The sequence below is a fragment of the Dipodomys ordii genome, unplaced genomic scaffold (genome assembly GCF_000151885.1).
Source record: "Dipodomys ordii isolate 6190 unplaced genomic scaffold, Dord_2.0 Scaffold7, whole genome shotgun sequence".
NCBI lineage: Eukaryota > Metazoa > Chordata > Mammalia > Rodentia > Heteromyidae > Dipodomys > Dipodomys ordii.
Window position 1 is genome coordinate 20,838,891 of NW_012267223.1, and position 27,417 is coordinate 20,866,307.

The 27,417-nt window shown below is 51.0% G+C and overlaps 1 protein-coding gene across 2 annotated transcripts; it reads left to right on the top strand.

Annotated features, from left to right (window-relative positions):
- Positions 1 to 752: 752 nt before the first annotated feature.
- Positions 753 to 27,417, top strand: Stard3 (StAR-related lipid transfer (START) domain containing 3). 2 transcript variants are annotated; one of them, XM_013038088.1, is made up of 16 exons: positions 783 to 872; positions 8,295 to 8,439; positions 16,358 to 16,631; positions 21,327 to 21,404; positions 21,719 to 21,796; positions 21,927 to 21,980; positions 22,673 to 22,790; positions 23,000 to 23,098; positions 23,326 to 23,381; positions 23,734 to 23,826; positions 24,369 to 24,431; positions 24,571 to 24,666; positions 24,964 to 25,043; positions 25,136 to 25,240; positions 26,221 to 26,314; positions 26,736 to 27,417. In XM_013038088.1, the coding sequence occupies exons 3-16, from the start codon at positions 16,410 to 16,412 to the stop codon at positions 26,838 to 26,840; spliced, it is 1,341 nt and encodes a 446-aa protein (XP_012893542.1). In that variant the 5' UTR covers positions 783 to 872; positions 8,295 to 8,439; positions 16,358 to 16,409; the 3' UTR covers positions 26,841 to 27,417. The 2 variants fall into 2 exon arrangements, with proteins under 2 accessions (XP_012893541.1, XP_012893542.1); XM_013038087.1 differs by lacking the exon at positions 8,295 to 8,439 and having other exon boundaries at positions 753 to 872.

Consider the following 27,417-nt stretch of genomic DNA (forward strand, 5'->3'; position numbering starts at 1 on the left):
TCCAGCTTTTTTCTTTTTGCTTATGTGGTGCTGAGGAATCGAACCCAGGGCCTCATGCATGCAAGGCAAGCGCTCTGCCACTGAGCCACCTTCCCAGCTCCTAGGACATTCTTTAGGAAGGATCATGGAAGTTCTACCTCCTGCAGAGGATGGCTGAAAGAGGGGATAAAGGATGGAAATAGGAGTCCTTGAAGAGTAACCGTGGGTTGAGAATGGTGGTCGATGCCTGTAATCCCCAGCATTCGGAAGGCTGAACAGAAGATTCCAGCATTCGGAAGGCTGAACAGAAGATTCGAGTTGGAGGCCAGCTGGGGCTACAGAGGGAAACTGTCTCATATAATAAGCTGGATTTCTTTTTTTTAATTGTTTTTTTTTAATTGTGAAAATACTGTACAAAGGGGTTACAGTTACATGAGCAAGGTAATGAGTACGTTTCTTATCCAGCATTGCTGCCTCCTCCTCTGTTTTTCCCTTACCATCCCTTCTCTCCCACCTCCCCAACTACCCCCCCACCCCACCCCAGTAAGCTGGATTTCTCCAGCAGAGCCTTCCCTCACCCCCACACACCACTCCTCAGGCGAGTCTTCTTTCTTCTACCGCGCCAGGTTAAAGTGCCTGGTCTTCTAGCCCTTCCCTCCCATCCCAGACCGCAAACTTTTCAGTCTTAACTTTGCTCGCAGCGCCGCTTCCCGGCCTCTCACTGAGCCCGCCGGCTCGGGGGCGGGATAAACCCGGCTCGCTATAAAGGGGCGGGCTCAGAGGCGGAAGTGGAGCCGCGAGGAGATCTCCTTCCGCTCTGCCAAGCTCCCGGAGCGGCTGAGTGGTACTGCGACTGGGGGAGGAAGAGCAGGGCCCGTACCGAAATGGAACAGGTGGGTCCTGCAGCGATTTCTCGGACTGGGAGGTAGCGCGAGGGCTTTCTGTTGCTGGTGGCTCCCGCTTTCCGGCCGGGTGTCCGTTCTTGGTTCCGTCCGACCCTTCCCACGCCCCCGGCAATCCAGGTTCCGCCCCCTTCCTCTTCCTCGGCCTGTCTGCGAAGCGCGTGCGGGGTTCGTGGCGGGCCGGGGCGGGGTGGGGGGTCTTTTGCGTTCATCTCCAGCCGCCCGAGAGGGTCCCCCAGAGGACGTCGGGGAATCACTGTTCAGAGCCTCCCCGCTCAGCAGTGAGAGCTAAGGCGAGGGGACTGTTACCTGGGTGTTGGGGCGGTGGGTTGGGAGGGGTCAGAATGTGAGGATGAGTAAGGAAACATCTCCACAGCCCCACTGGCCTGTCTCTCCCTGTGGGAGACCACCGCGTGTAACTTCCTAGTTGATATCAAAAGGGCCCTTTAAAACTATCTTTCTTGAGTTCCTGCAGGCGCATAATACCACGGACACTCATTTCTGGCTGACATGCCTTACCCCTTCCTTCGCCTCACCCGATTTTCCTTCTTCCTCTCCGACAATAGGTCAGAGGTATCTCTTCACATTCTTTCTTGCTCGACTCATCACTCCGTGTACTGATTCTGGTGGTCCCTTCTACTCCCTTAGCGTCGGCGTCACACCAGCCAAATACCCAGATCTAGATGTGGATGGGACATCTCCACTTCCATGGAGCTCTCTGGTTCCAAATCTGAACCGATCCTTTCTTTGTAGATTCGTCTTTCTTTGCTATCCCATCCCAGCACGAAAATCATCTTGCATTTCCTCTTCTCCCTCAATTTTCACATTTATGAAATAATGTTGGAGAGTTAACTTCCTGAACTTCTTGCTCCTCTTTTTTCTCTGTTACCACACTTGTTGACATGTTTCTCACCAAGATGACTGCAGTAGCTCCCCAGAAACTTCCACACATGGCCTGCAGCCAGGGTCTAAACTCTAGCCTCCAAAGATCTGTTAGAACACAAGTCAGATTGTGTTAATTCCTTACTTATAACCCTGCTGGCTTCCCCTGGCCTGTGGGAAAAGGCTGAATACCAAACACAGTTTATCATATTCTCTGATCTGACTTTTTCCCTAGCAATCTCCAGTATGCACCCTAAGGTTTAATAATATGGCCCTGCATGGTCTTGCTCACACCTTCTTAGTCATGTCTCCATGCCTTTGCACCCATTACCCTCTGATCTGCTGGGCTTCCTTCTACTCATCCTAAAGTGTACTGCTCACACAAAGTTATCTCTGGTTCTCCACCTCAAACTTTGTATCATCTGTTTCACCTTTCTGAGTACTGGGACTATAATCATGGACCTCCAGTCCTGCCTAACTCCCTCTATAATACCATCATGGCTGAGAATCTAGACCTTCTGAGTCATACTACCTTTTTGTTTATGTTTTCGGTTTTTTTTTTTTGGTGGGGATTGAACCCAGAGCCTTGCTCTACTACTTGAGCCCCACCTCTAGTACCTTTTTGAATTGGATTATTTTCAAGATAGGGGTCTCATTTTATGCCAGGGCTTTATGGGCCGTTGTCTTCTTAATTGTGCTTCCCCAAGTCGCTAGGGATAATAGTTGTGTGTCCAGCTAGTGATTGAGATGGAATCTTGTGAACTTTTATTATTGGGCTGGCCTTGAAGCACAGTCTCCCAGCCTCTACCTCTCTAGCTACTAGCTACTCTAGTTGTGCTTGGTATTGAACCTTGGGCCTTGTGCACATTAGGCAAGCATTCCTCCACTGCTCCAGTGATTTTAGGACTTTGAAGAAGTCAGCACTTCACTTTTCTTATTTATAAAATGGAGATAGTTGCCGGGCACCACTAGCTCACATCTGTAATCCTAGCTACTCAGGAGGCTGAGATCTGAGGTTTGTGGTTCAAAGCCAGCCCGGGCAGGAAAGTCCCTGAGATTCTTATCTCCAATAAACCACTAGAAAACTGGAAGTGGCTCTGTGGCTCAATCAGTAGAGTGCTCGCCTTGAACTGAAGAGCTGAGGGACAGTGCCCAGGCCCAGAGTTCAAGCCCCACACCAGACCAAAAAAAAATGGTATAGGGCTGGGAAGTTGGCTCAGTGGTAGAGTGCTTGCCTCGCATGCATGAGGCCCTGGGTTCGATTCCTCAGCACCACATAAGCAGAAAAAGCCGAAGTGGCTCTGTGGCTCAAGTGGTAGGGTGCTAGCCTTGAGCTGAAGAGCTGAGGGACAGTGCCCAAGCCCAGAGTTCAAGCCCCATGACCGAAAAAAAAAAAATAAAAGGTATAGTGTCTTCCTCATATGGTTGTTGTAAGAATTAAATGAACTAGGCTTTAAACTTGCCAGGTATGTGAGAGCTCAGTAAATAAGCATTAGTTATTATGACTAATACAAGAGCAATCAAGTTCAGTGGTTATGATTTGTAATTTTATAAGCTGCTTGAGGATAGTTGATGTGGCTTATTCTAAGGATATGATCTGGATTTATTAAATGAGGATTCAAGGGTGAAAAAATCTAAGTCTCTGAGATTGGGGAAAGGGGGATCAGAAGGAAAGAAAGGAAGATTGGAGATGGGATTGGAGATAACTGGGGATCTAGCTCAATGGTAGAATGTTTGCCTCGTTTGTGTGAGGTACTTGTGTCAGTCCCCACCAGTGAAAAAAATGAAAAAGACATACAAAAAAGGCAAGACTTGCCAGGTGCTAGTGACTCATGCCTGTAATCCTAGCTGCTCACCAAAGAGAATGAGATCTGAGGATTGCAGTTCAAAGCCATCCTGGGCAGGAAAGGTTGTGAGACGCTTATCTCCAATTAACTACCAAAAAACTTGAAGTGAAGTTGTGGAAGTGCTAAACTTGAGTAAAAAAAAACAAAAACAAAAAAACATCAGTTCAAGCCCCAGAACTGGACCAAATTAAAAAAAAAAAGTCCCAGACTTGATGTGAGTCTGTTCAAGAAAATGGACCTGGTAAACGTTCCAAGATTAAGCATTAATTCTAGAGTGCACCCAAGGGAGAAGATAACCAGGTGTAACTTCACAGAGACGTGAGGATACCCAAGGGAGGGAAGTTGAGGTTGGAGTGGATTAGAGAAGGAATTGCTGGGGCCTCTAAGCAGAGCTCTGATGGGTGCCATAGCATGGGAAGAGGAAAGTGATTTCTTTCCTCCATTGACCATGAGAATGTGTCCCCTTGGCTTAGGAGCCCACAGAAACTGTACCCTGAGGAGGTCTAGAATACTGGTGATTGAGGCTAGTTAGGCCTCACCAGACCTGCAGGTCCCTGGGGACCCAGAGACTTGCTTGGGTCTAGCACACTGCAAGCTCTCAGTTCCTGTGAGCTGCTTTCTGCTGAACTCTCATACATCGAGGCTTGTCAGAGGAGAGCATAGTGAGTGAAATCCCAAATCCTGTCTCCCCATACCCCAGACTGGGGCTTGAACTCAGGGTCTAGTGCTGTAGCTTTGGCTTGCTTGCTCATGGCAGGTGCTTTGCCATTTGAGCCACACTCCAGCCTGACTTCTTTCTAGGAGGTGGAGTTTTACAGACTTGTCTTCCCTGGGATGACTTCCAACCATGATCATCCAGATCTCACACTCTGAGTAGCCGTTAGCACCTGGCTTATTTTTTGGTTTTCTGGATGAGGCTGAACCTAGGGGAGGTAAGTTTAAGATTACTCAGCAGGGATTTGGAAGTTGTTTCCTGACCCCAGGTCCATAGCTGGCTCAGAAATGGCCTCTTTCCCCTTCTCCAGGAGGCGCCTGCTGCATGAGCGTGACAGAGATGTCCCATGTGGCCAGGCCTGTGTACTTCTGGACTTTCCCTGGCTAAGGAGAGGCTTTTATCTGATGGGCTAGTTCTCGGAGCAGCCTGTATGGCAGGGCCTTTCCTTGAGAGGACAGAGGGCTCTCTGGGAAGTCTTTCCAAAAACTGACCTTAGGAACTTAACTTCTTCCACCCAAGTTTTACCCACTGGCACTAAAGGGTGAAATCAGGCCTGACTCACAGGCCCCTAAGTTGGCCAAGGGTCATGTAGTCCCTTGGTATTTATTTACCAGGGCCTGCATGGAGATGGTGGAGGATGGAGAGTGCTTGGTGAGGAGTCTAGCTTCTGTTTCAGCTTGATTCCCCTCCTTGGTTTTGACCTTGCTATCTTATTGGTCATTCTCATCCCAATCCCTTCCCATAAACTTCTACTTCCCCAGGGAACTGTTCCCAAGGGCCAGTGAACTCTGAATTATAAGAAACCCCCAAGTAAGCCATCTGTGCTTAGCTCCCTGAGACTAAGACACAGCCTTCCAACCAGCAGGACTGGTGAATCCTCAGCTTGGACAAAGGGCTATGCTGGAAATGCCTGGCCCAGGCTTTGCTTCTGCCATGAGCCCACGAGGAGGGCAATGAATTGAGCACATACACCATTCATGTGACATTGCTAGTTCCTTTGAGCTTTGTGACATGGATACTGTACTGTGCCCATTTTGTGGATAAGGACACTGTGGTTCAAAGACACTCTGTGATTGGATCTAGGGCACATAGAGTAAGGAATGGCCTTTGGCTGGTGGTCTTGGGTCCGATGCTGACCTTAGACCTGGAATGTCTCCCTTTCCAGAATGGACTTATGCATCCACAGAGCAGCTAATGTCCAGGATGTGCAGGAGTTCTAGTGCAAGGCCTTGGGTTGGAGCATGTAGGATATGTCCATCAGTGAGGAACCAAGTAATAAGGTGGAGAGTTCAAGAGGAAGAGCCGAGGGTCTTGTGGGCCAGGATGGGAACTAGGTAAGCTGAAGCCACTGAGGTTTGAGGCACTGGGGAAATTATGCTCTGCTTTTTTTTGTGTGTGTGTGTGTCAGTCCTGGAGCTTGAACTCAGGGCCTAGGCACTATCCCTGAGCTTTTTTTTTTGCCCTAAAGGCTTGTACTCCACCACTTGAGCCACAGCTCTACTTTCAGCTTTCTGGTGGTTAAGTGGAAAGTCTCAGGTAGGGCTGGGAAGGTGGCTCAGTGGTACAGTGCTTGCCTTGCATACATGAGGCCCTGGGTTCTATTCCTCAGTACCACATAAGCAGAAAAAGCCAGAAGTGGGACTGTAGCTCAAGTGGTAGGGCACTAGCCTTGAGCTGAAGAGCTGAGGGAAGGTGCCCAGATCTTAGCCTCCTAAGTAGTTAGGATTACAGAAGTAAGCCACTGACCACTCAGCTGTTCTCTGTTGTTCTTTCTTTCCTCCTCTCCTCTCCTTTCTGTCCTTCCCCCTTCCCCCCTTCTTTCCTCTTCTCCTTCCTTCCTCCTCTCCTTCTCACTCTCTTTCCTTCTCTCCTTCTCGCTCTCTTTATTTCTCTTCCTTCCTTTCTTTCTTCCTTTCTTTCTTTCTTTTTCTGTCTCTTTTTTTTTTTTGTCGGTCCTGGGGCTTGAACTCAGGGCCTACGCACTGTTCCTAAGCTCTTTTGCTCAAGGCTACCATTTTGAGCCACAGTGCCACTTCTGGTTTTTGAGTGGTTAGTTGGAGACAAGAGTCTCATGGGGACTTTTCTGCCCAGGCTGGCTTTGAACTGTGATCCTCAGATGTCAGCTTCACCAGAGCCTGGCTTGTTCTCTGCTTTTAGCAGAGCAGACTGCTGTGTTGAGAAGAGACTTGGGCTGAGGTCTTGGAGATCTAGAACTTGTAGCCACTGAGAGACAGTGGCATAGCCAGGGTAGTATAGAGTTAGCTGAGCAGCAGGCAGATACCAGCTGGATCTAGAAGTACTTGATCACCACCCCCCCCCCATCCCCATACCCCGTTCTCAGCCAGCAAAGGCTCTTGTGTTTAGCAGGCCCCCGCCCCAGGGGAAACTCATGTGCTCCTGTAGTGAGGTCAGCTGTGCCCCTTCCTTGTGGGGGGCCTATGGGTGAATCTCTCAGAGCCTACCTCCTTTCCATGGCAGGAGTGTCCTCACCCCTACAAGGAGTAAAGGAGACGATGTCTTTGGGGCAGCACTGTGGGCCACTGCCAACTGCCTTCTGGATGGCAGTCCAGCCTCTAGTCTGCCTTCTGCCTCCCTCCTCATCTCCAAGCCAGCTCCCTGCTGGGCTGGCTAGCAGCAGGACACAGGCCGAGGCCAATCTCCTCCACACCCAGAGCCTGGCTTCATTCCCAGCTGTCCCCTCTCACTTTACCTGGGTGCTAGCAGACTGTTTGACTCAGACATCCCAACCCGGCACGAAGCCAGCACACTGGCAGTCAGCACCCAAGACTCTTCCTCTGAAGAAGAGGCAGGAATAGGAATAATAGCTGATTCTCATGTGATGGTCACTGTGTCAGGGAAACTGTAGGCCATGATATGGAATGAGTCATTTGCCCCATAGAAATAGGTTCCAGGCTGGGCATGGCATGATGGTATGTGCATGGAATCCCAGCAATCTGGCCGATGGAGAGTAGAAGAATAGAGGTTTAGAGCCAGCCTCAAAAAGTTAGTGAGAACCCATTCTCAACCAAGAAGCCAGGTATGGTGCTTCAGAGATGTGATTCCAGCCTATTCAGGAGGCATAAATAAGAGGATCTGGGGATGAGGCTGGCCTAAGGCAGAAAAATGAGAGACACAGATCAAAAAAGTTTAAAAATAAATGCAAGCACAAAACAACAAAAAAAGAGATTGTTTTTCAATTGTTTACCTCGTTTTACAGTGGGGGAAACCAAAGCACCAGAGCCTAAATGACCAGGGAGATAGAAATCCACAGTTTACCCTTTTCCCAGCTTGGAGGTTGGTTTCTTTCTCTCTTTTTTTCTTACCTTTTTCTTTTTGACTGTTGTGGGATTTGAACTCAAGGTCTAGCATTTGCTGGGCAGGTGAACTAACTTGAGTCTTCCTCCGGTCCTTGGAGTCCAGTTCTTGCCTGCTCCCCCTGTTTTGTTCTGAGTTAGGGACTAGTTTCTGAGGAAGGCAAGATAGCCATCTGCCCTTCTCCCTGGGCCCTGAAAGAGCTTGGAAAATCCACACTGCCCAGAAATGTGTCCCTTCTGGGTCTAGGTGACATTTGTCCTCTGTGGAACAAGCCCTTGGACACCTGAGAGTGTTGGTGGGATGAAGGTGTTGGCGTTTCACAGGCATCATTCTTCCTGGATGTCCGTAGCCCAGGCAGGTAACCCCACCTTGTAGGTATGCTGGCTGAGGCTTGCCAGCCTCAGTTCCCTGTTCATGACACCGGCTTGCCTTAGCCAAGAAATGCCCATGGAGCCGCAGCTCACAGGGCTCTTGAGCTGTAGACCAGTTCCTATGACTTTTGGCTTGGGGCTAAGAGCTGGTAAGGACCTGCCACTTAAGACCTGTGGAAATCAGGAACTAGGGTGGGGGTGACGGGTGGGAGAAGGCCTCAGCTGTCTGCATTTGAGGTCACAGGTGGGAGGGGGTCGTGGAAATCAGTCCTCCCTCTACCAGGAACCAAGACTACTCTCCACAACTTCCTGTCCCTGACCGCAACCTGAAGATCCACTTTCCCCTGGAGCTGAAATAACTTTACCCTCCATATGACTGAACAGGGGCCCCTGTGGGAGGAATGAGCTTGGTGTGGGCTACACAGCAGGTGAGTTCAAGTTTGAAGCCAGTCCACTTAGGTCAGCTCTTATTACACATCCCTCCCTGGAGAGAGGGGGGGGAGGGAGAGAGAGAGAGTGTGTGTGAGAGGGAGACACACACTACCATCAACCCCGCCTTGCTTTCTTGAAAGCCACTTGATTTCTTGCCAGCCACTTGTGTAACTGACCAAGCACTTTCCTCCCTCCCCCTGCTGCTTACATCATTCTCAACTCTGAGGTGGGAAATCTCCAGACCCTGGGTTTGCCGAGAATTGGGAAGCAGTGGGAAGAGGCTAGAAGGAGGGTATGCTTGGTAACATACATAACACAGTTTAACAATTTAAAGTAAAAGGGTCAAGATTGCTCAGTATATTATTGGCTTTTAAAAATACACTTAGCTGGGAGAGAGTGAAGGAATAGAGAGACACTGTGTGAAAGGAAATGTACTCATTACCTGACTCATGTAATTGTAATCCCTCTGTGCATCACCTTTATAATAACAATAAAGTAAATTAATTTTAAAAAATACACTTAGAGCCGGGTGCCGATGGCTCATACCTGTAACCCTAGTTACTCAGGAGGCTGAGATCTAAAGGATTGTGATTCAAAGTCAGCCTGGTCCGGAAAGTCCATGAGATCCATGAGATACCCCCCCCCCTTCCCCGCTCCCTGTCAGTTGTGGAGCTTGAACTCTGGGCCTGGGCACTGACCCTCAGCTCTTCAGCTCAAGGCGAGCACTCTACCACTTGAGCCACAGTGCCACTTCCCATGAGATTCTTATGTCTAATAAACTACTCAGAAAAGGCTGAAGTAGCACTGTGACTCAGGTGGTAGAGTGCTACCTTTGAGCCAAAGAGCTCAGGGACAGCACCTAGGCTCTGAGTTCAAGCCCTAGGACTAGCACATGCATGCACGTGCGCACACCCCCCCCCCACACAAATACACTTAAAGAAGGGCTGGGGGTGCTGCTCAGTGGTAGAGCACTTGTCAAGTACATGGAAAGCCTTGGGTTCAAGTGTCAACACTGCAATAATAAAAACACAGTTGAAAAAACTGAGTCTTAGAAAGGTTTGAGCACAGGGCCAGGAAATCAGCTACCCTAGCTTTGAACCCTGGCTGCAGAATCCTTTTTTCTTTTTCATTTGCTGGGGTTCTACTCCAGGATCTTGTACATGAGAGGCAAACACTCTACCGTGGAGCTACATCCCCAGCCAGTCCACTACTTTTATCAGCTGCTTTCTGAATCTATTATCCCGAGTCTTGTACCATTGCACGTGTGGCTGTTCCTAGCATGACCTGGGGGCTCATAAGGGAAGGGAAGGGAAGGTCTGGAAGGGGTGTAAGGCCTGTACATGGCTATGCACCAAGAGCTGCAGTGACTCAAAGATCCCCTGGGCCACACATTGATTCCCACCCACTCCTCCCCTCTTCCACCTTCCTTCACCCTCTAACCTAGGAAAGCAAAACCTCCCTTCTCCCCATCTTCTTCCCCCTCATTCTCTCCCCCTCCCTCTCTGCCTCCTCTGGCTCCTTCTCACTCTCCCCAAGCTTTAGCAGCTCAGCTTCCACAAACACACAGGTGTCAAGTCTGCAGCCATCTTGGGCCGGCTGCTTCACTGCTTCACGCATGTGGCACGCTCCCTGTTCCCTTCCTGACACCTCTGAAGGCGCTTTGGAGGGGCCGGTGACAGCAGGCAGTGGGTTTGGCAGGGGGGTGCTGCTCCCAGGGGACTGGGTGGCAGCCCTGCTGTCATTCCTGCCTCCTGCCTGGTGAGGGCGGGCGCAGGCAGTGGGTGGAGCCTGTGCTGCCAGCTGCCAGCCTTGGCCTTTGGGCTGGCCTAGGAGTTTTGAGAACTCACACCAGGCAGGCTCAGGCCTGAGGCAGTTTTCACTCCATCTGCAGGTGGTCTGGGCACCTCCCAGGCTCTTTGCTGTCCAGTGTTAACCTGCCTTCCACAGAGCATTTATCAAAGGCCTCCTGCCCTGAGGAACTTTGAGGAAGCACTGGTCCTTCTTGGTGGCTCCTCATGACACCTTCACTCATCACAGTCCAGTGTTTTTGTTTTTGTGGTGTTGAGGGTAGAACTCTGTGCCTCACTAAGTATGCTAAGCATGAGCTACACCCCAGCAGTCAATGTTTTTTAAAAATCTGTTTTATATGTTGAAGATTTAAGTAAAGTTTTATTTATTATTATTATCCTCATCATCATTATTATTGTCTATTGTTGGTTCTGGGGCTTGAACTCAGGGCTTGAGTGCTATCCTTGAGCTTTTTTGCTCAAGGCTAGGGCTATACCACTTAAGTCACAGCTCTATTCCCAGTTTTTTTGTGGCTAATTGGAAGTTAGAGTTTCATGGGCTTTCCTGGCTGGGCAGGCTTTGAACCATGATCCTCAGATCTCAGCCTCCTAAGTAGCCATGTTTCAGGCGTGAGCCACTGGTACCTGGCTTCAAGTTTCATTTTTTAAGATTTCTTTAAAAAATAAAAATATGGGCTGGGAAGGTGGCTCAGTGGTAGAGTGCTTGCCTTGCATGCCTGAGGCCCTGGGTTCGATTCCTCAGCACCACATAAGCAAAAAGAAAAAAGCCGGAAGTGGCGCCGTGGCTCAAGTGGTAGAGCGCTAACCTTGAGCTGAAGAGCTGAGGGACAGCGCCCAGACCCAGAGTTCAGGCCCCACAACCAGACCCCAAAAAATAAATAAAAATAAATAAAATAAATAAAAAATAAAAATATAGGATCCTGGCAGTAGTGGCACTTACCTGTAATTCTAGCTACTTAGGAGCCTGAGATCTGAGAATTGTAAGACTCTTATCTCCAAAAAGCTAAAAGTGCAGCTGTGGCTAGGGTGACAAAGTCAAGTGAAAGAGCTAAGGGACGGTGCCCAGGCCCTGAATTCAGACCCCAGAATGGGGGGGAAGATGAATTTGTAATACCACTGGCCTTTTCCCAGATAAACAACAGGCTTGGCAAGTAGGACTTCCTGCAGTTACTGAGAATCAGTGGCTGCCCCAGCTGAGGCACAGGTGTCTTGCTTTGGGAGCTATACTCTGGATGTAAAAGTCTCATTGTGGACTTGGAGCTGCTTTCCTGAGGTGGCAAGCTGTGTCCCCCACCCCCATCTCCCACCACCCCTTCCTCTGCCTTCAAGCCCTGGAGCTGGGCTCCCACACCCTCACATCTTCAGCTCTCCCAAGCTTTCCAGCACCTCTGCTTTCAGCCCCAGCCATGTCTCTCGCTTCCACAGGACATGTCTGGGTGTGTGTCAGTGTAGTTGGTTGCCACTCCAAGTGTGTCTCACACCCAAGCTGCTGCCGCCCAAGTCCTGTGCCCAGAGAGGGAGGGGGAAGATGATAAGTAGGAGACCACGACACCCAGAAGTGAGACAGGAAGATAGGGATGGGGGAGAAGAGAAGGGGGGTATAAGAGAGAAAAGCAGAGACAGAAATGAGGAGAGTGGAGAGAAGGACTCCTAACAGTGGGGGAGGCAAGGGATGGGGAGAAAAAGGAGGGAGGATGGGAGAAAGGAAGGGAAGGAGGGAAGAAATCCCCATGCAGACATGGATGTGATACCTTCTGGGGCTGTGGGTAAACAGGCATTTTTATACATAACTGGTGGGAAGGCAAACTGCAAAGGGAATTTGGATACCCTGACAAAACTACACATGCAGTTTGACCCAGCAATGTTACTTCTAGTAATCTGTACTAAAGATAAACTTCTGGCAACACGCCTGTAATCCTAGCTACTCCGGAAGCTGAGATGGGAGGGTCACTGTTCAAAGCCAGCCTGGGCAAACAAATCTGAGAGACTATTACCTCCACTTAACCAGAAAAACAAAAAAGTTTGAAGTAAACTGGGCGCTGGTGTCTCACACCGGTAATCCTAGCTACTCAGGAGCCTGAGATCTGAGGATTGCAGTTCAAAGCCAGCCCAGGCAGGAAAGTCTGTGAGACTCTTATCTCCAATAAACCACTCAGAAAACTGGAAGTGGTGCTGTGACTCAAGTGATAGAGGGCTAGCCTTGAGCTGAAGAGGTGAAGGACAATGCCCAGGCCCAGAGTTCAAGCCCCAGGACCAACAAAATAGAAAAAAGTAGAATTGTGGCTCAAGTGGTAGAGTACTAGCCTTAAGGCAAAAAGCCAAGCAAGAGTGCGAGGTCTGAGTTCAAGCCTAGTACTAGTATACGCACACATGCGTGCGTGTGCATGCACACACACACACACACACACACACACACACACACACGATATGGAGCAGTTTTCCAGGATATGATGTTAAGTGAAAAAAAAAAAAAAACCATGTAAAAGACCATCTGGGGGCTGGGAATTTGGCTTAGTGGTAGAGTGCTCGCCTAACATGCATGAAATCCCGAGTTTGATTCCTCAGTATCACATAAACAGAAAAAGCTGGAAGTGGTGCTGTGGCTCAAGTGTTAGAGTGCTAGCCTTGAGCAAAAGAAGCTCAGGGACAGTGTCCAGGCCTTGCGTTTAAGCCCCAGGACTGGCAAAGAAAAAGACCATCTGTAAGAAGGGTGAGATAGGGCTGGGAAGGTGGCTAAGTGGTAGAGTGTTTGCCTTGCATGCATGAGGCCCTGGGTTTGATTCCTCAGCACCACATAAGCAGAAAAAGCTGGAAGTGGTGCTGTGGCTCAAGTGGTAGAGCACTAGTCTTGAGCTGAAGAGCAGGGGGACAGTGCCTAGGCCCCGAGTTCAGGCCCCATGACCAGAAGAAAGAAAGAAAGAAAGAGAGAGAGAAAGGAAGGGAGGATAAGGGGAAAAATACATATTTGTTCTTTTGCATTTAGCACTAAAAAAATAAGTTCCTATTATGAATTGAATTGTATGGGGGGGGGGGAGATACAATGAAGTCCTAACACCCTATACCTCAGAATGTAACCTTATCTGGAAATGGGTCATTGAGGACCCATCATGTAAGATGAAGTCGTATGGAGCAGGTGGGCCCCAAATCTGACTGGTGTCTTACAAGACGACAGCCATGTGAAAGGAGAAGTATGTGACAATATAGAATTGAGAGGCTGGAGCTAGGCAGCTGCAAGCCACAGAATATCAGACGTTGCTGACAGCCACGCAAAGTCAAAAGGGGAAGGAAGGCTCAGGGAGAGCTGACACCCTGATTTGGACTGTGGCTTCTCAAACTGAGGTGATTAAAAAAAACACACACACACAACTTTTTCTTTTTTCTTTGCTGTTCTGATGGTGGAACTCAGGACTTCAAACATGTTGGTTAAGCATTCCACAGAGCTATACTCACCTAATTTTTTTTCCCTTTTTCTTTTTTTTTAATGTCAGTTGTGGGGTTTGAACTCTGGGCCTGGGCGCTGTCCCTCAGCTCTTCAGCTCAAGGCTAGCGCTCTACCACTTGAACCACAGCACCACTTCCGGTTTTCTGGTGGTTAATTAGAGACAAAAGTCTCACGGACTTTTCTGTCTGGACTGGCTTTGAACCCTGATTCTCAGATCTCAGCAGCATCCTGAGTAGCTAGGATTACAGGTGTGAGTCACCGGTGCCCGGCTCTCATCTGAATTTCTAATTTCTGTGTTTAACAGAAAAAGACATGAAATACAAGTGGATGCTAGGGATGTGGCTTAAGTGGTAGTGCTCTTGTCTAGTAAGTGCCAGGCCCTGTGTACACACACACACACACACACACACACACACACACAAAGTTACTTTTTTAAAGACAAGAGGGCTGGGAATGTGACTTAATGGGAGAGTGCTTGCCTAGCATGTATGATACCCTGGGTTCAGTTCCTTAGTACAACATAAACAGAAAAAGCCAGAAATCGCACTATGGTTCAAGTGGTAGAGTGTTAGCCTTGAACAAAAGAAGCTCAGGGACAGTGCTTAGGCCCTGAGTTCAAGCCCCAGTACTGGCGCGCACGCATATGCATACACATACCAAGAAACAAAAAAAAAAGGAGAAGAGCTGAAGTTGGAGAGGGGGATGAGTCTGCAGGATACAGGAGAGCCATTTGAGACATGGAAATGTCAGCAGCCCCGGAGCTGTAGCAAGGGCTACCCTGATCCTGTAGTCTGGTACTGATCTGGCTGGTGGCTGTTGGGGGGAAGGTCCCTTTGCTGGTGGCCTTTCACATCTCCTCTAAGTTCTACAGCTTTGTTTTAGAGCTGGGCCTACCTACTCTCAATTCCACATGAAGTTGACATGAGGACCCAGTAGGTGGGCCTGATGGGAGGCCATGGGTTGGGTGAGCTGGCTTACTCTGAAATTTCTGGCCACAGACCAGCCTATTTGGAACCTGATATATATTGAGGGCCCAGGACAGCAAACCAAACAAAGGCTCAGGGATAGCAGCTCTGGAGGGAGGGTGCTTAGATCCTGCTTTCCCAAGAGTAGAAACAAATCTCGTGGGCTCTCCTTTCACTGTCCCCTACACCTGTTCCCAGGTGCTTTGGGGTATGAGAAGACTAGAGATGCCTGATCAGGTCCCAGCAGCTCAGGCTCACCAAGCTATGCGTTGTTGCACCCCAAACTCAACTCCTCTGGCTCCCAAGAGGACCTTCCTTTCTCCTGGATGACAAGGTCCCCTCCCCACCAAGAGCACAGCAGATTAGTGGGGCAGGGACACTAGAGCCGGGGGCTGCGTGAAAGGGATGGAGTCCTCTGGGCCTCCTTTGCTCTTTAGGGGTCACGACAGCCCCAAGGTTGCACAAGATGTTAAGGGTGGGGATGAGTCCATTCCCTCGGAGCTGCAGTTGTATTTTTTCTAAGTTGGGTGGAAACATCCTGGGTTGAGCATGGCTGTGGACGAGGGGGCATTGGGGAGCAGAACACTGGGCTGGTCTTGGGAATGGTGGATTCTCAGAGTTTGTCCTGTTCCCCTCTGCTGCATCGCATGGGGCTGAGGGCTAGGAGCCCCTCCGGAGGGTTTGTTTATCCAGCAGTCGGTTGTGAACCTCCATCAGGTGTCACACATTTTGCTGGACACCTGTACAATGTGACCAAATTAGGCAAAGCTTCTGTGCCTGAAAGTGGAGTTTACAGTCTGTGCGAGAGAGGACAAACCATAACGTGAAACAGTCAGGTGAGATTCCAAATGCAATGAGTTCACTGAAGAAAGTCAAGCCAGGTGATATGTGCTAAGTGGGGGCCCAGGAGGGGGTCTGAGAGGAAGGCTTTGGGGCTGGAGAAGAGTATTCTAGGCAATAGAGCAGGTTCAAAGGCCAGCCCTAGGACAGGGTGTCACATTGAGGGACCTGAAAGAAGGCTTGAATGGCTATGGGGTGGTGCGGGGAGATGGGACTGTCTTATAGGAATTGCTGGACAGAGCAGTCCCCCATAACCCCCACCCCACCCCACTCCCGGGCCTGGGATCAGGCCCTAAGAACGTGGGTAAGTAGGGAAATGGCAGCTGCCTTGTGGAGCAGGGCTTGTTGGAGACAAGGGTAGGCAATGATGGTTAGGCTTGGTGTGGGTCGGAGGTAATAGAGAAGGTAGAGAGAAGGGATGTCAGCTGCCCCCTTGAACAGGAACACACTCTCTGTCTCTGTCTCTCCTCTCTTCTGTCTCCTCCTAGTCCCTCCCAGTTGCCATGGATTAAGGGTGGAGGGGAGGGCTGGCTGCTGGGAGGGACTGTGGCTTTGTGCTGGGAAAACAAAGAACAGAGCCTGGGGCCCTCTTCTCCTGGGGGTGGGGTGGGGGCTGGCCCTGGGGCTGTTGACTGGATCCTGGGAGGCTGAACTTCTCTCTGCCTCCATTTCCCCCCTCCCCCTAGGTCTGTGTGTCTAGAATTTGGGAGGTGGGTCTGGCTCACTGAGGGAATTTGGGCACACACTGCCCTGGGTTTTGGGGTTGGGACAGGATTGGGCACCTGTCAGGGGGTGCTGTAGGAAGGAACAGAAAGTACCAGGACCTCCAGTACTGAAGATCATTTGCCTGCTCCCCCAGCCTTGCCGCTAAGGCCCTGCCCACCCCCACTTCAACGTGGAGGCCCACCAGGATGAGCAAGCTGCCTGGGGAGCTGGCCTGCGACTTGGAGCGCAGCCTGCCAGCTGTGGCCTCCCTTGGCACATCGCTGTCCTGCAGCCAGAGCCTGTCCTCGTACTTCCTCCCGCCAGCCCCAGAGAAGCGCAGAGCCATCTCTGATGTTCGTCGGACCTTCTGCCTCTTTGTCACCTTCGACCTGCTTTTCATCTCTCTCCTCTGGATCATCGAACTGAACGTGAGTGGGGTGGGGCTGGGAGAGAAATTGGGTCATCAGACCTCCGTGTGTCTATCTGCCACTCGTGAGGATCACTCTGCCCATGGAATGGAGTATCTGAAAAACAGAACATAAGAACAGCTGCTGTTAATAGTTTAACTTTGATGAGAGTGAGCTGTATACATGTTTGGAACTATCACAATGAAACCCTCTGTACAATTAATATATACCAATCAAAAAGAGGGAAAGAACAACAAAAAGAACAGCTGTTGTCCTCTTCCAGGTGAAGAAGCTAGGGCCCCGAGGGGTTGGGTCATGCGGCCCCCAGGCTCCTCAGTATGTGAAGAAGGTGGGTGGTGAACAGACTTCACCTTCCTGTTCTGCTGTTGGCCTCTGCACCATACTGCCCCCTAGTGGGAACACTAGAACAAAGTAAGATGAGGGGGGCCCTCTGACTGGATTAATGAAACTTTTTTTTTTCTTTTTGTCCTTTGCCCTCTGGCTCCAATTAATCTATCCATCACTCACCACTAAACATTTTTTGAGTCTCTGCTGTGTCCCAGGTATTGTGCTAAAAGCGCAGGATACAGTGGGAAGAACAGCTGAACTCTGTCCCTGGTGGCCTCTCGGCACAGGTCCCTATTTCTACCTTCTTCAGGGTTTGGCCCACCCTTGGCCCTTCAGTGCCACAAAGGCAGGCAGAATCCTGCCCCAGTTCCTCTGTTCATGCATGACCTCACCTTCTCAGAGCCTCTCCCCATTTTCCTTGTTTTTTTGTTTTTGTTTTTGTTTTGTTTTTTGCCAGTCATGCGGCTTGAGCTCAGGGCCTAGGCACTGTCTCTAAGCTTCTTTAGCTCCAGGATAGCACTCTACCACTTGAACCACAGCACCACATCTGGCTTTTTCTGTTTATGTGGTACTGAGGAACCCAGGGCTTCATGAATGCTGGGCAAGCTCTCTATCACTAAATCATAATCCTAGCCCCTCCCCATTTTCCTTCTGTAGCTTGGGCTCAGAAGGAAATCTGGATGGTAAGGGCTCCTCCCAAGTTTCAAGTTTGATTGACAGGAAAACCAAACAATGATGTGATGTGTGCATGCACATATGCACGCACACGGACAGTACTATGAGGCTTGAACTTAGAGCCTGTCACTCTTGGCTTTTTCCATTCACAGATGAGCCATACTTGTACTACCAGCTTTTGCTGTGATAGAAGTCTCATGGACTTTCCTGCTCTGGCTGGCATTGAACTGAATAGCCTACCGAATAGTTAGGATTTCAGGCCTGAATCATTGCACCTGACTTTCCTGATAGACGTATTCAGGTGCTTGGGCAGGGCTAGAGGAGGGGTAGGGGAGGTAAGTTTGGCTGTGGATTAGCGAGCTGAAACAAAAGGCAAGGCCCTGAAGTGGATGACTGTCCTTTATATACTGGAGATGCAAAAGCACCATCAGTAATATGGAGCCACCACTATGGAGGGCTTCTGGCCATCCATCAATGTGAGGGCTGATGCCTAAGAGGTTCAGAGGTCTCAGGCTTCTCCCTTATGAAGGTGTCAACTCTCATCAAAGCAAACACTGAAATTCACCCACACCCTACATTCAATACATATTTTATAACCAGAGAGGAACTGGGAAAATGTTTTTCTCATTTTACTTTTGAAGTTATTTGGCTGTCAGCTGTGATTGCTTGCCATTCTCACATTTACTTGAGAACGTTTGCAAAGTGAGAAAACCTAACCTACAAATTCTTTTCAATGTAATGAAAAAACCAGAAGATTGGATTTAACTATTAGTAGTATTGGCATGGGGTTTCACTTGGCAGACATTTAATGAAAATGTTGATTTCCAGTTTTATTTCTATTTATTTCAGTTTATTTAATTTCCAGTTTATTTTCTTTCTTTTTTTTTTTGTATTTGTTTTTCTGCTTATGTGGTGCTGAGGAATCGAACCCAGGGCCTCATGCATGCAAGGCAAACACTCTATCACTGAGCCACCTTCCCAGCCCCCCAGTTTATTTTCATACTTAGAACTTTATTTATTATTAGTTGCACTGGGGATAGAACTGGTCATACTAACTCAGTGCTCTGTCCTGGGTAATACTCCTATCCTATTTTTCATACTTTTTTTTTTTTTGTCAGTTGTGAGGCCTGAGCTCTGGGCCTGGGCACTGTCCCTCAGCTCTTCAGCTCAAGGCTAGCACTCTACCACTTGAGCCACAGCTCCACTTCTGGCTTTTTCTGCTTATGTGGTACTCATGCATGTGGGCCTTATGCATGCAAGTCAAGCACTGTACCACTGAGCCACCTTCCCAGCCCTGTTTTTCATACTTTGGAACATATTATTTTTAGTTTTCTGGTGGATTGTATCTATGTGATCCATGAGCCCCAGTATGGTTATGTGACCAGCACCAAGTTTTGTAACCAGAGGTTTCAAAGCAGGGATGGAAACCCGACTCTCCTCAGTCATCCACTCAGCGCCACTGTTCAGTAACAGGACTTCCAGGCTAAGGGTAAAGAGTGTGGAGTTCAGAGCTCTGATGGACAGTGGTTGCTAGGGATGGGAGGGGCTGTGGAACCCAAGAGGGAGCTGTGTGAGGAGGATTAGGAGGATTGGAGTAAGGAGGTGGGGAGGGGGTCAGGCTGAGGGCTTTGCCAGCAAACAAAGGAAAGATAGTGTCTGGTTTTACAGGGCTTTGTGGTTTGGGGCCAAAGACACATAGTGAAGGTACAACAGATGTACTAGTGTCAAGAGAGGCGCTCTCTTGACTGCAGCCCCCACCCAGCCTCCAAAACACTTGGGAGCTGTTTTGTTTTGTGGAGACAGGGTCTTGGCTATGTAGCCTAGGCTTAGTCTCGACTTTACTATGTAACCCAAGCTGGCCTTAAAACTCAAAATCATTACATATTAGCCTCCTGAGTGCTGGGATTTGAGGTGTGAGCCACCATGACCAGTTTACTTAGGAGTATTATAAAGGTTCCTGATACTTGACTAGGTACTATGGTTCTGTAATCTGAGCTCTTCTGGAGTCAGAGATTGGGAAAATGGTGGTTTGAGGTCAGTTGGGAAAAAGTGAGAATCCATGTCAACAAATAAGCTGGGATGTTGTTCATATCTGTAATCCCAGTTATGTGGGCCTTAGATAGAAGAAAACAAAGTAAACTAAGCTGGAAATTTGGCTCATGTGGTAAAGCACCCACAAGCAGGCATAAGGGCTGAATTCAAACCCTAGTATCACACACATACAGATACAGATTTCTTGATGTTCAGCTCACCCTGAGGTTCAAGCTCAATGGCCTTAGCATCTGTGACTTAACAAGTCTCCCCTAAAATCCAGATGATAAGTGCTGAATTCAAACCCTAGTATCACACACATACAGACACGGATTTCTTTTGTTTGTTTGTTTTTTTGTTGTTTTTGGGTCCAGTCATGGGGCCTGAACTCTGGGCCTGGGCGCTGTCCCTCAGCTCTTCAGCTCAAGGCTAGCGCTCTACCACTTGAGCCACAGCGCCACTTCCGGCTTTTTTCTTTTTGCTTATGTGGTGCTGAGGAATCGAACCCAGGGCCTCTGGCATGCAAGGCATGTGCTCTACCACTGAGCCACCTTCCCAGCCCCCGAGACACAGATTTCTTGATGTTCAGCTCACCCTGAGGTTCAAGCTCAATGGCCTTAGCATCTGTGACTTAACAAGTCTCCCCTAAGCCGGGCGCTGGTGGCTCACGCCTGTAATCCTAGCTACTCAGGAGGCTGAGATCTGAGGATCGAGGTTCAAAGCCAGCCCGGGCAGGAGAGACCGTGAGACTCCTATCTGCAATAAGCCACCAGAAAACCAGAAGTGGCGCTGTAGCTCAAGTGGTAGAGTGCTCGCCTTGAGCTGAAGAGCTGAGGGACAGCGCCCCGGCCCAGAGTTCAAGCCCCACGGCCAACCAAAAACAAAAAAAAACAAAAAACAAGTCTCCCCTAAAATCCAGATGACCTGCCAGCAACCTGAGTTGTCATTGAGAGATTTCCTGGGTTCCATTCCCAGAATCCTGTGTTCCTTCTCTTCTCCTGGGGCCTGGAACCCTCATCCCTTCTGAGGATGTCAGCCGCAGTCTGTCTTTTGGAATCCATCTTCCCCTCCCCGCTATCTCACAGGACACCTCCACCCCTACTCCGACACTGGATCCAGACCAAGGTTCTGGTGTCAGTGTATGGTGGCCCGGGCAGAGACAGAAGCAGGACAGGTCTAGCTTTCCATGCTGTCCTCTCCAGCAGTGTGTGATGGATTTTGCTCATTAAGTATAAACCTAATCAATTGATCCTACCACCTGGGGCTCTGTCTGACTCCACTACCCACCCTGGCCCCATTACTCCAGATGGATTGTTGGCTGGGAAGATGGAGGGAAATGGAATGATATGAAGCAGGTCCCAGCATCCATCCCTCCCACCCTGCCTAGCCCCTCACCTCCCCTGCAGAACTCTAGGACTTTAGGTCTGCCCATTCCCAGGCAGTGTGCTTTAACCCAGCCCTTCCCTCCTGGGCTGCCAGATCCTTGGGCACAGTATCGGTGCCAGGGTCTTAGACCTCTAGACAACCTCCCAGGATGCTTCAGGAGCCCCTTTGGGTGATGGTTTGGCACTTCTGCCTCTCCTTCAGGGTCCCCAGCCCATGCTGCCTCCTAGAATCAGAGGAGCCCCCTGGCTTAGTTCTTTTCCTGTTTTCCTCTCCCAGACCAACACAGGCATCCGCAAGAACCTGGAGCAGGAGATCCTTCACTACAGCTTTAAGACCTCCTTCTTTGACATCTTTGTGAGTGGCCTGGCAACATCCTGGGATGCTAGGGATACAGAGAGCCAAGAAATGCCATCTCTGGATTCTCTTCCTTCTGCTGCACATATCCAACCCATTGGTCTTCAAAGGGCTCCTTGGCAGGGCCTCACCCTCAGACAGCCCCAAGTGGGACCCTGCCCTACAGGGTCCTGTCCAAACTGTGCCAAAGAACATTGGTCCAGCCATTGTCTCCCGAGGCGGGTGTGCCCATTGGAGGAAGAGGTTGGGGGCAAGACTGCAGCAGGGGTGGGGACACAGGCTGGCCTCTGATCAGCGGATGCCCTCCCTGCTAGGTACTGGCCTTCTTCCGGTTCTCTGGACTGCTCCTGGGCTACGCCGTGCTGCGGCTCCGGCACTGGTGGGTGATTGCGGTAAGATGCCACTTTGCAGCAGATCTGGGGCCCAGCGGGATGTGGGGGTGGGGGTGCACGGGGTGGGGTTGGGGAGGACTCACTCCCCAGCCTTGGCTTCCCTCTTGCCCCCACCTTCCCTTCCTTGCAGGTCACTACACTGGTGTCCAGTGCATTCCTTATTGTCAAGGTCATCCTTTCTGAGGTCAGTGGCTTAGGGTCTAGCTGATCTGGTGGGCATTTAGCCTGAGGGATGGGCTTTTCTCAGACTTGTAATCCTAGCGCTCAAGGTTCAAAGCCAACCAACGCAGGCAGGAAAGTCTTTTTTTTGAGGGGGGGGGTTTGGTCATGGGGCCTGAACTCTAGGCCTGGGTGCTGTCCCTCAGCTCTTCAGCTCAAAGCTAGCGCTCTACCACTTGAGCCACAGCACCAAAAAAGCACCGGCTTTTTTCTTTTTGCTTATGTGGTGCTGAGGAAGCGAACCCAGAGCCTCATGCATGCAAGGCAAGCACTCTACCACTGAGCCACCTTCCCAGCCCCAGACAGGGAAGTCTTTAAGACTCTTATCTCCAGTTAACCACCAAAAAGCCAGAAGTATCTGTCCCTGTCATCTGCATTGCAGTGAGGAGAATTCTGTCCTTTGAGGTTTCCAAGGAGTCATTCTCACTGATTCTTTCCTCCTAACATGCTAGAACCAGAAAGTTCTTCTTGCAGCCTGACCACAGTTTATCCTGTTCCTGACTTAATTAATTTCAGAATTAATTTATTTCATATGCCTAAACATCTGGGACCAGGAAGGGGTGTAGGTTAGTTTGGTTGGCCAGAGCTGGTGGTCATGGAATAGTATTGGTGTTGGGTGACCCCTGCATGTCACTCCGTCCCTTCCTTCTACTTCAGCTGCTCAGCAAAGGGGCATTTGGCTACCTGCTCCCCATCGTCTCCTTTGTCCTCGCCTGGTTGGAGACCTGGTTCCTTGACTTCAAAGTTCTACCCCAGGAGGCCGAGGAGGAGCGATGTGAGTGCTGGGGTAGGGCCTGGGTTCAGTGAGGGTCGTCTTAGCTCTGAGAGAGGAGAGTTGTGAGCCACTTTGCCACTTCCCAGAGGCCCAAGGGTAAGCCTGACACGGGGTGGTGAGGGGGGGTGGGGGAGGTGCAGGGTTTCCAGACTGCTGTAGCATAGCTGTTGGTGGTCTCAGTTAATGGTTACCCATGTCTCTTCCCCCAGGGTATCTTGCTGCCCAAGCTGCTGTTGCTCGTGGACCCCTACTGTTCCCTGGTACTCTGTCGGAGGGGCAGTTCTATTCACCCCCAGAATCCTTTGCAGGTGAGGGCTGGTGGGTGGGGGAGCTGCCTTCACCTTCAGGGAGGGGCCGTGTGAGGAGCAGGGTAGGCTGGGTCTGTTCTTTCTGTTCTGTCAGGCTCCCTAGGGAAAGCCAGCAGCCCTCTCCCACACTCTTAGCCCCCACATCCTTGCACTCACATCCCGAACCCACCACCTCCTACGCTCTCCCCCTCCCCTCTGCCATTGTCGTCTGCACTTATTTTTCACAGGGTCTGACAATGAATCAGATGAGGAAGTCACAGGAAAGAAAAGTTTCTCTGCCCAGGTATTTGGCTGCACACTGCCACCCTACCCTCAGAGAAGCTAGGGCTGGGTTTGGTCAGAGTCAAGCCAAGTTTCCCTTGCAAGGGTGGACCTTGGGCAGCCTGAGTGCCAGTCAGTGCCCATCCATCCCAATGTCTTCCCATCAAGCCCCTTGGTCTTCCTCATAACTGGGGGCATAGGAGGAGCCCAACTCCCAGGCTTCGGGAGGCCTCCAGGACCTGGGGATACCAGCCCCGATCCCCCGATCTGGCTCAGCCTGGTTCCTCTGGGAGGAGTTGAAGAATGCCTGAAAGAACAGGCCATGAGCAAAGGAGGTCACAGGCTGACCCCTTCTCATCTCCCACCCCTGGCAGGAGCGGGAGTACATCCGCCAGGGAAGGGAGGCCACTGCAGTGGTGGACCAGATCTTGGCCCAGGAGGAGAACTGGAAGTTCGAGAAGAATAATGTAAGGAGGGCCTTTCTCTGAGGCCTGAGGAAAGCTGAGGATTGCATGGCCATAATTACATTCCTGCTCCCGAAGAGAGGGACTGAGTCCTGGGATAGGCCTTTGGGAAGGAGGCCAGGGGGGATTGGCATTTCCTGTGTGTCCCCTACTTCTGTGGCCTCATCCTCACCTCCCTGCTGCTTGGCTTCTTTAGCTCCAGCTTTGAAGGGGAAGCCAGACTCCATGCTCTGCCCTGTGTCCGGTGTTTTGTTTCATGATCAAAACAACATCTAAAAGGCTTACAGAGAGCTTAGAGAACCCAGAGCCCGCCTCATTCCCTCCTTCTGGCCAGTCCCTCTGGTGGTTCTTGTGATCACTGCCATATTTCAGCGTGAGAGCAGAGCCTCTCTCCTTGTAGCCATTCTTGTCAGAACCACTGTCCCTGGACTCCTGGAGTTTTCCACTCTGAGTTGCTGGAAGACTTCGCCTGTTACCTGTTCCTCTGCCACTAGTCTACCCCTTGTGCCCCCCACTCACCTCCCTGCCGCCTGTCCCCTCCACAGGAGTACGGGGACACTGTGTATACCATTGAGGTTCCCTTTCATGGCAAGACCTTCATCCTGAAGGTGAGTGGGGGAAGGGGCTCCAGGTTCCATCTGGGGCTCCAGGAAGGGACCAAGGATCCCCTTAGCAGCTTTTCCCAGCAGAGGGAGCTGGGGTACCAAGCTACTCTGGCACCACCCAGCCGTGGCCTGCCTTTCATAGACTTTCCTGCCCTGCTCCGCTGAGCTGGTATACCAAGAGGTCATCCTGCAGCCTGAGAGGATGGTGCTGTGGAACAAGACGGTGACTGCCTGCCAGGTGAGCCCGCCTGACCCTGCCCAATCCCCCTCATCACATGGATGGGGGTACAGGCATTTCCCTATGGAACCAGTTACGCAGTCAGTCACTGGCTGGATCATGGGGGCCCCCTTTGTCTCATATTCTCTGTCCTCTGGGAGGTTGCATGATGGTCAAGGCCAGGTGGGTTGAGTGCCCAACGCAGGGCCCACACACATGGACATGGCTCTGGGAGCCATGGGAGCTTTCTGCGGTGCTGAGACTCCCTAGGGCAGTCAGGGGAGAGCTGTACCCCACATCTTCCTGATTGGTCCTCAGATACTGCAGCGGGTTGAAGACAACACCCTCATCTCCTACGACGTGTCTGCAGGGGCTGCGGGCGGTGTGGTCTCCCCCAGGTGAGTGTCCCAAGCCCTCTCCTCTCAGCAAGGCCTGACCCAGACCTTGGGCTCTATGTTCCCTGTTCTGACCTTCCCTTCCCCCTCCCCAGGGACTTTGTGAACGTCCGGCGCATTGAGCGGCGCAGAGACCGATACCTATCATCAGGCATTGCCACCACGCACTGTGCCAAACCCCCAACCCATAAATATGTCAGGTGAGTCTTGAAAGAGGCAGGAAGGGTTGTACCCAACCTGAATAAGCAGCTCAGAATACAATGTTTGCAGCTGGGTGCTTTCCCCTGCTGAGGCCTTGTTCCTGCTTCCTGTCCTGCCGGGCCTTCAGTCTCCCAGTCCTTAATCCTGCTAATCTGGCTGGCTGGAACCAGGCCACCAAGGAGGGGACTGAGTGGTAGGCAGTTGGCCCAGAGACTACAGGCCAGAAGTCCAGTCTAGGGAATGGGAATGGGGCTGAGGAGCTATAATGTCATGCTGGGCTCTGAGTTCTAGTTTGATCTTCCTGCCTCAGGAGACGTAGGGCCCCTTTCCTCCTCTTCCTCCCCTGTCCCTACTGCCTGGACCTTGTCCTACATGATATAAAAGTGCCCTCAGAAGAAAAGGTGTGTCTTGCTCATTGCCAGTCCTGGCCTCCTCACGGCGCCCCCTGCTGGCTAATCCTGGAAGCAGCGCTGGAGGGACACAGACACAGAGCACACTCTTCTTAGAACTTGAGTTTGGGGCTCTGTCTTGGCACTGAGACAGACATGCCAGGTGCTGGGGCAAACACACTTCCTCTGGCTGCCAACTTCCTTATCTGCAGAATGGGCTTAAGCGTGCTCTGTGAAAAGGCCATAGGAGGTGAGCCCACTCCCAGGACCTGGCTGTGTCCTTAGAAAGCCCCCTCTTCTGGGGCCCATGGTACCACACTGCTTCCTGAGTTGAGCAGGGTGAGAAGTGCCACTCCAGGCCATCCCTCCCTCCACAGCCAGAGCTGGTGTCACAGAGTGGATTGGCCAGGCAGGTGGTGAGCTCTATGCCAGTACTGGCAGACAGTCTGAGCCTGAAGCCTTGGATTGGGGGTTCCTAGACCAGCGCCTGCACCCCTCTTCCCCCACTGTCCAAGTTGGGCCAAAAATGGGGGAGAAGTGGAGGGGCCTTGCTCAGCAGGAAGTCTCCCTCAGTGATGCTGTTGTCCTAGGGGGGAGAACGGACCTGGGGGCTTCATCGTGCTCAAGTCAGCCAGCAATCCCCGAGTCTGCACATTCATCTGGATTCTTAACACAGATCTCAAGGTGGAGTACTGGGGGGGCTATGACATTGGCCTCAGGCTGCTGTGTTATCTTTGAGGTCCTCTGCCAAGCCCAGAGCCTCCTAATTTCAGCCTCCTTTCTTACTCAAGGACTGGGGTCAGAGTCCGATGGCGTCCTCACCCTGAATTGTAGGAGTCGCACGCCTCCTGCCTCATTTCTTACCTCTCCCAAGGCCCTGGCAGCAGTGGCTGGCTGCCAGCCCAGCCCACTCGGGCCTGTTTGTATTGCTGGTGCCAGGAACTGGGCACAGCATGTTCTGCCCGCCACCCTGGGGAGAAGGGGGGCCCAGGCAGATTCCAGAGCTGCACCTGCCCTCTGGTCTAAGGCACTCCTGCTGGTGTGAGCTGTGGGTAGAAAACCCTGCCGGGGACAAATCATGATGTGACTTCCTGCCTTCCCCCAGGGCCGTCTGCCTCGGTACCTCATCCACCAGAGCCTTGCAGCCACCATGTTCGAATTCGCCTTTCACCTGCGACAGCGCATTGGAGAGCTGGGAGCCCGGGCGTGACCAGACCCCTCACCCACCCTGCAGGCCAGGGTCCTGACACCTCAGCCTCCGGAGCTGGAAAGGGGAACTAGTTGGGCTCTCTGCTGCAGCCCTCCACAGGGCAGGGGGCCTCGGCCTCAGCAGGTGTGGGCTTGATCATTTGCATTGAGGACCCATGGGCTGAAGGAGGAGCTCCGTCCTAAAGCTCTGTCCTGCTGCTGATTGCATGCAGGCCCTGCCTCAAGGAAGAAAAGATCCATGTCCTCTGCTTTGCGTTTGAGGCGCAGGGCTGGAATGGAAACCTTAGACTTGGTTATGGAGGGAGGCAGAGCGGGAGGGCTGAGTCCTGAGCAGGGCAGAGCAGCTGCCACTAGTGTAAAGGTGGCAGGCCCTTCTGCCTGCTCTCCCGTCACGTTTTCTTAAGGTTATTTAAGGTCAGGGACCTTTTTCCATACATACTTGTGTACTTGCGTGGAGGTGGGGGCGATGGGTGTTGGCAGCGCATCTCTGTCTCTCCTGGGTCCCTCCCCTTCTCCCCATGGCCTTCTTGGGGATGTTTGTAATTTGGGCCAATTAAAAAAATATGAAATCAAACTAA

What these genes read in the sequence shown, in the direction of transcription:
- Stard3 (XM_013038087.1), top strand. Translation starts at nt 16,410, where the DNA reads ATGAGCAAGCTGCCTGGGGAGCTGGCCTGCGACTTGGAGCGCAGCCTG. An exon ending in AGAAAAGTTTCTCTGCCCAG is followed by an intron (nt 23,382 to 23,733) that starts GTATTTGGCTGC and finishes CACCCCTGGCAG; the next exon opens with GAGCGGGAGTACATCCGCCA. An exon ending in GCAAGACCTTCATCCTGAAG is followed by an intron (nt 24,432 to 24,570) that starts GTGAGTGGGGGA and finishes TGCCTTTCATAG; the next exon opens with ACTTTCCTGCCCTGCTCCGC.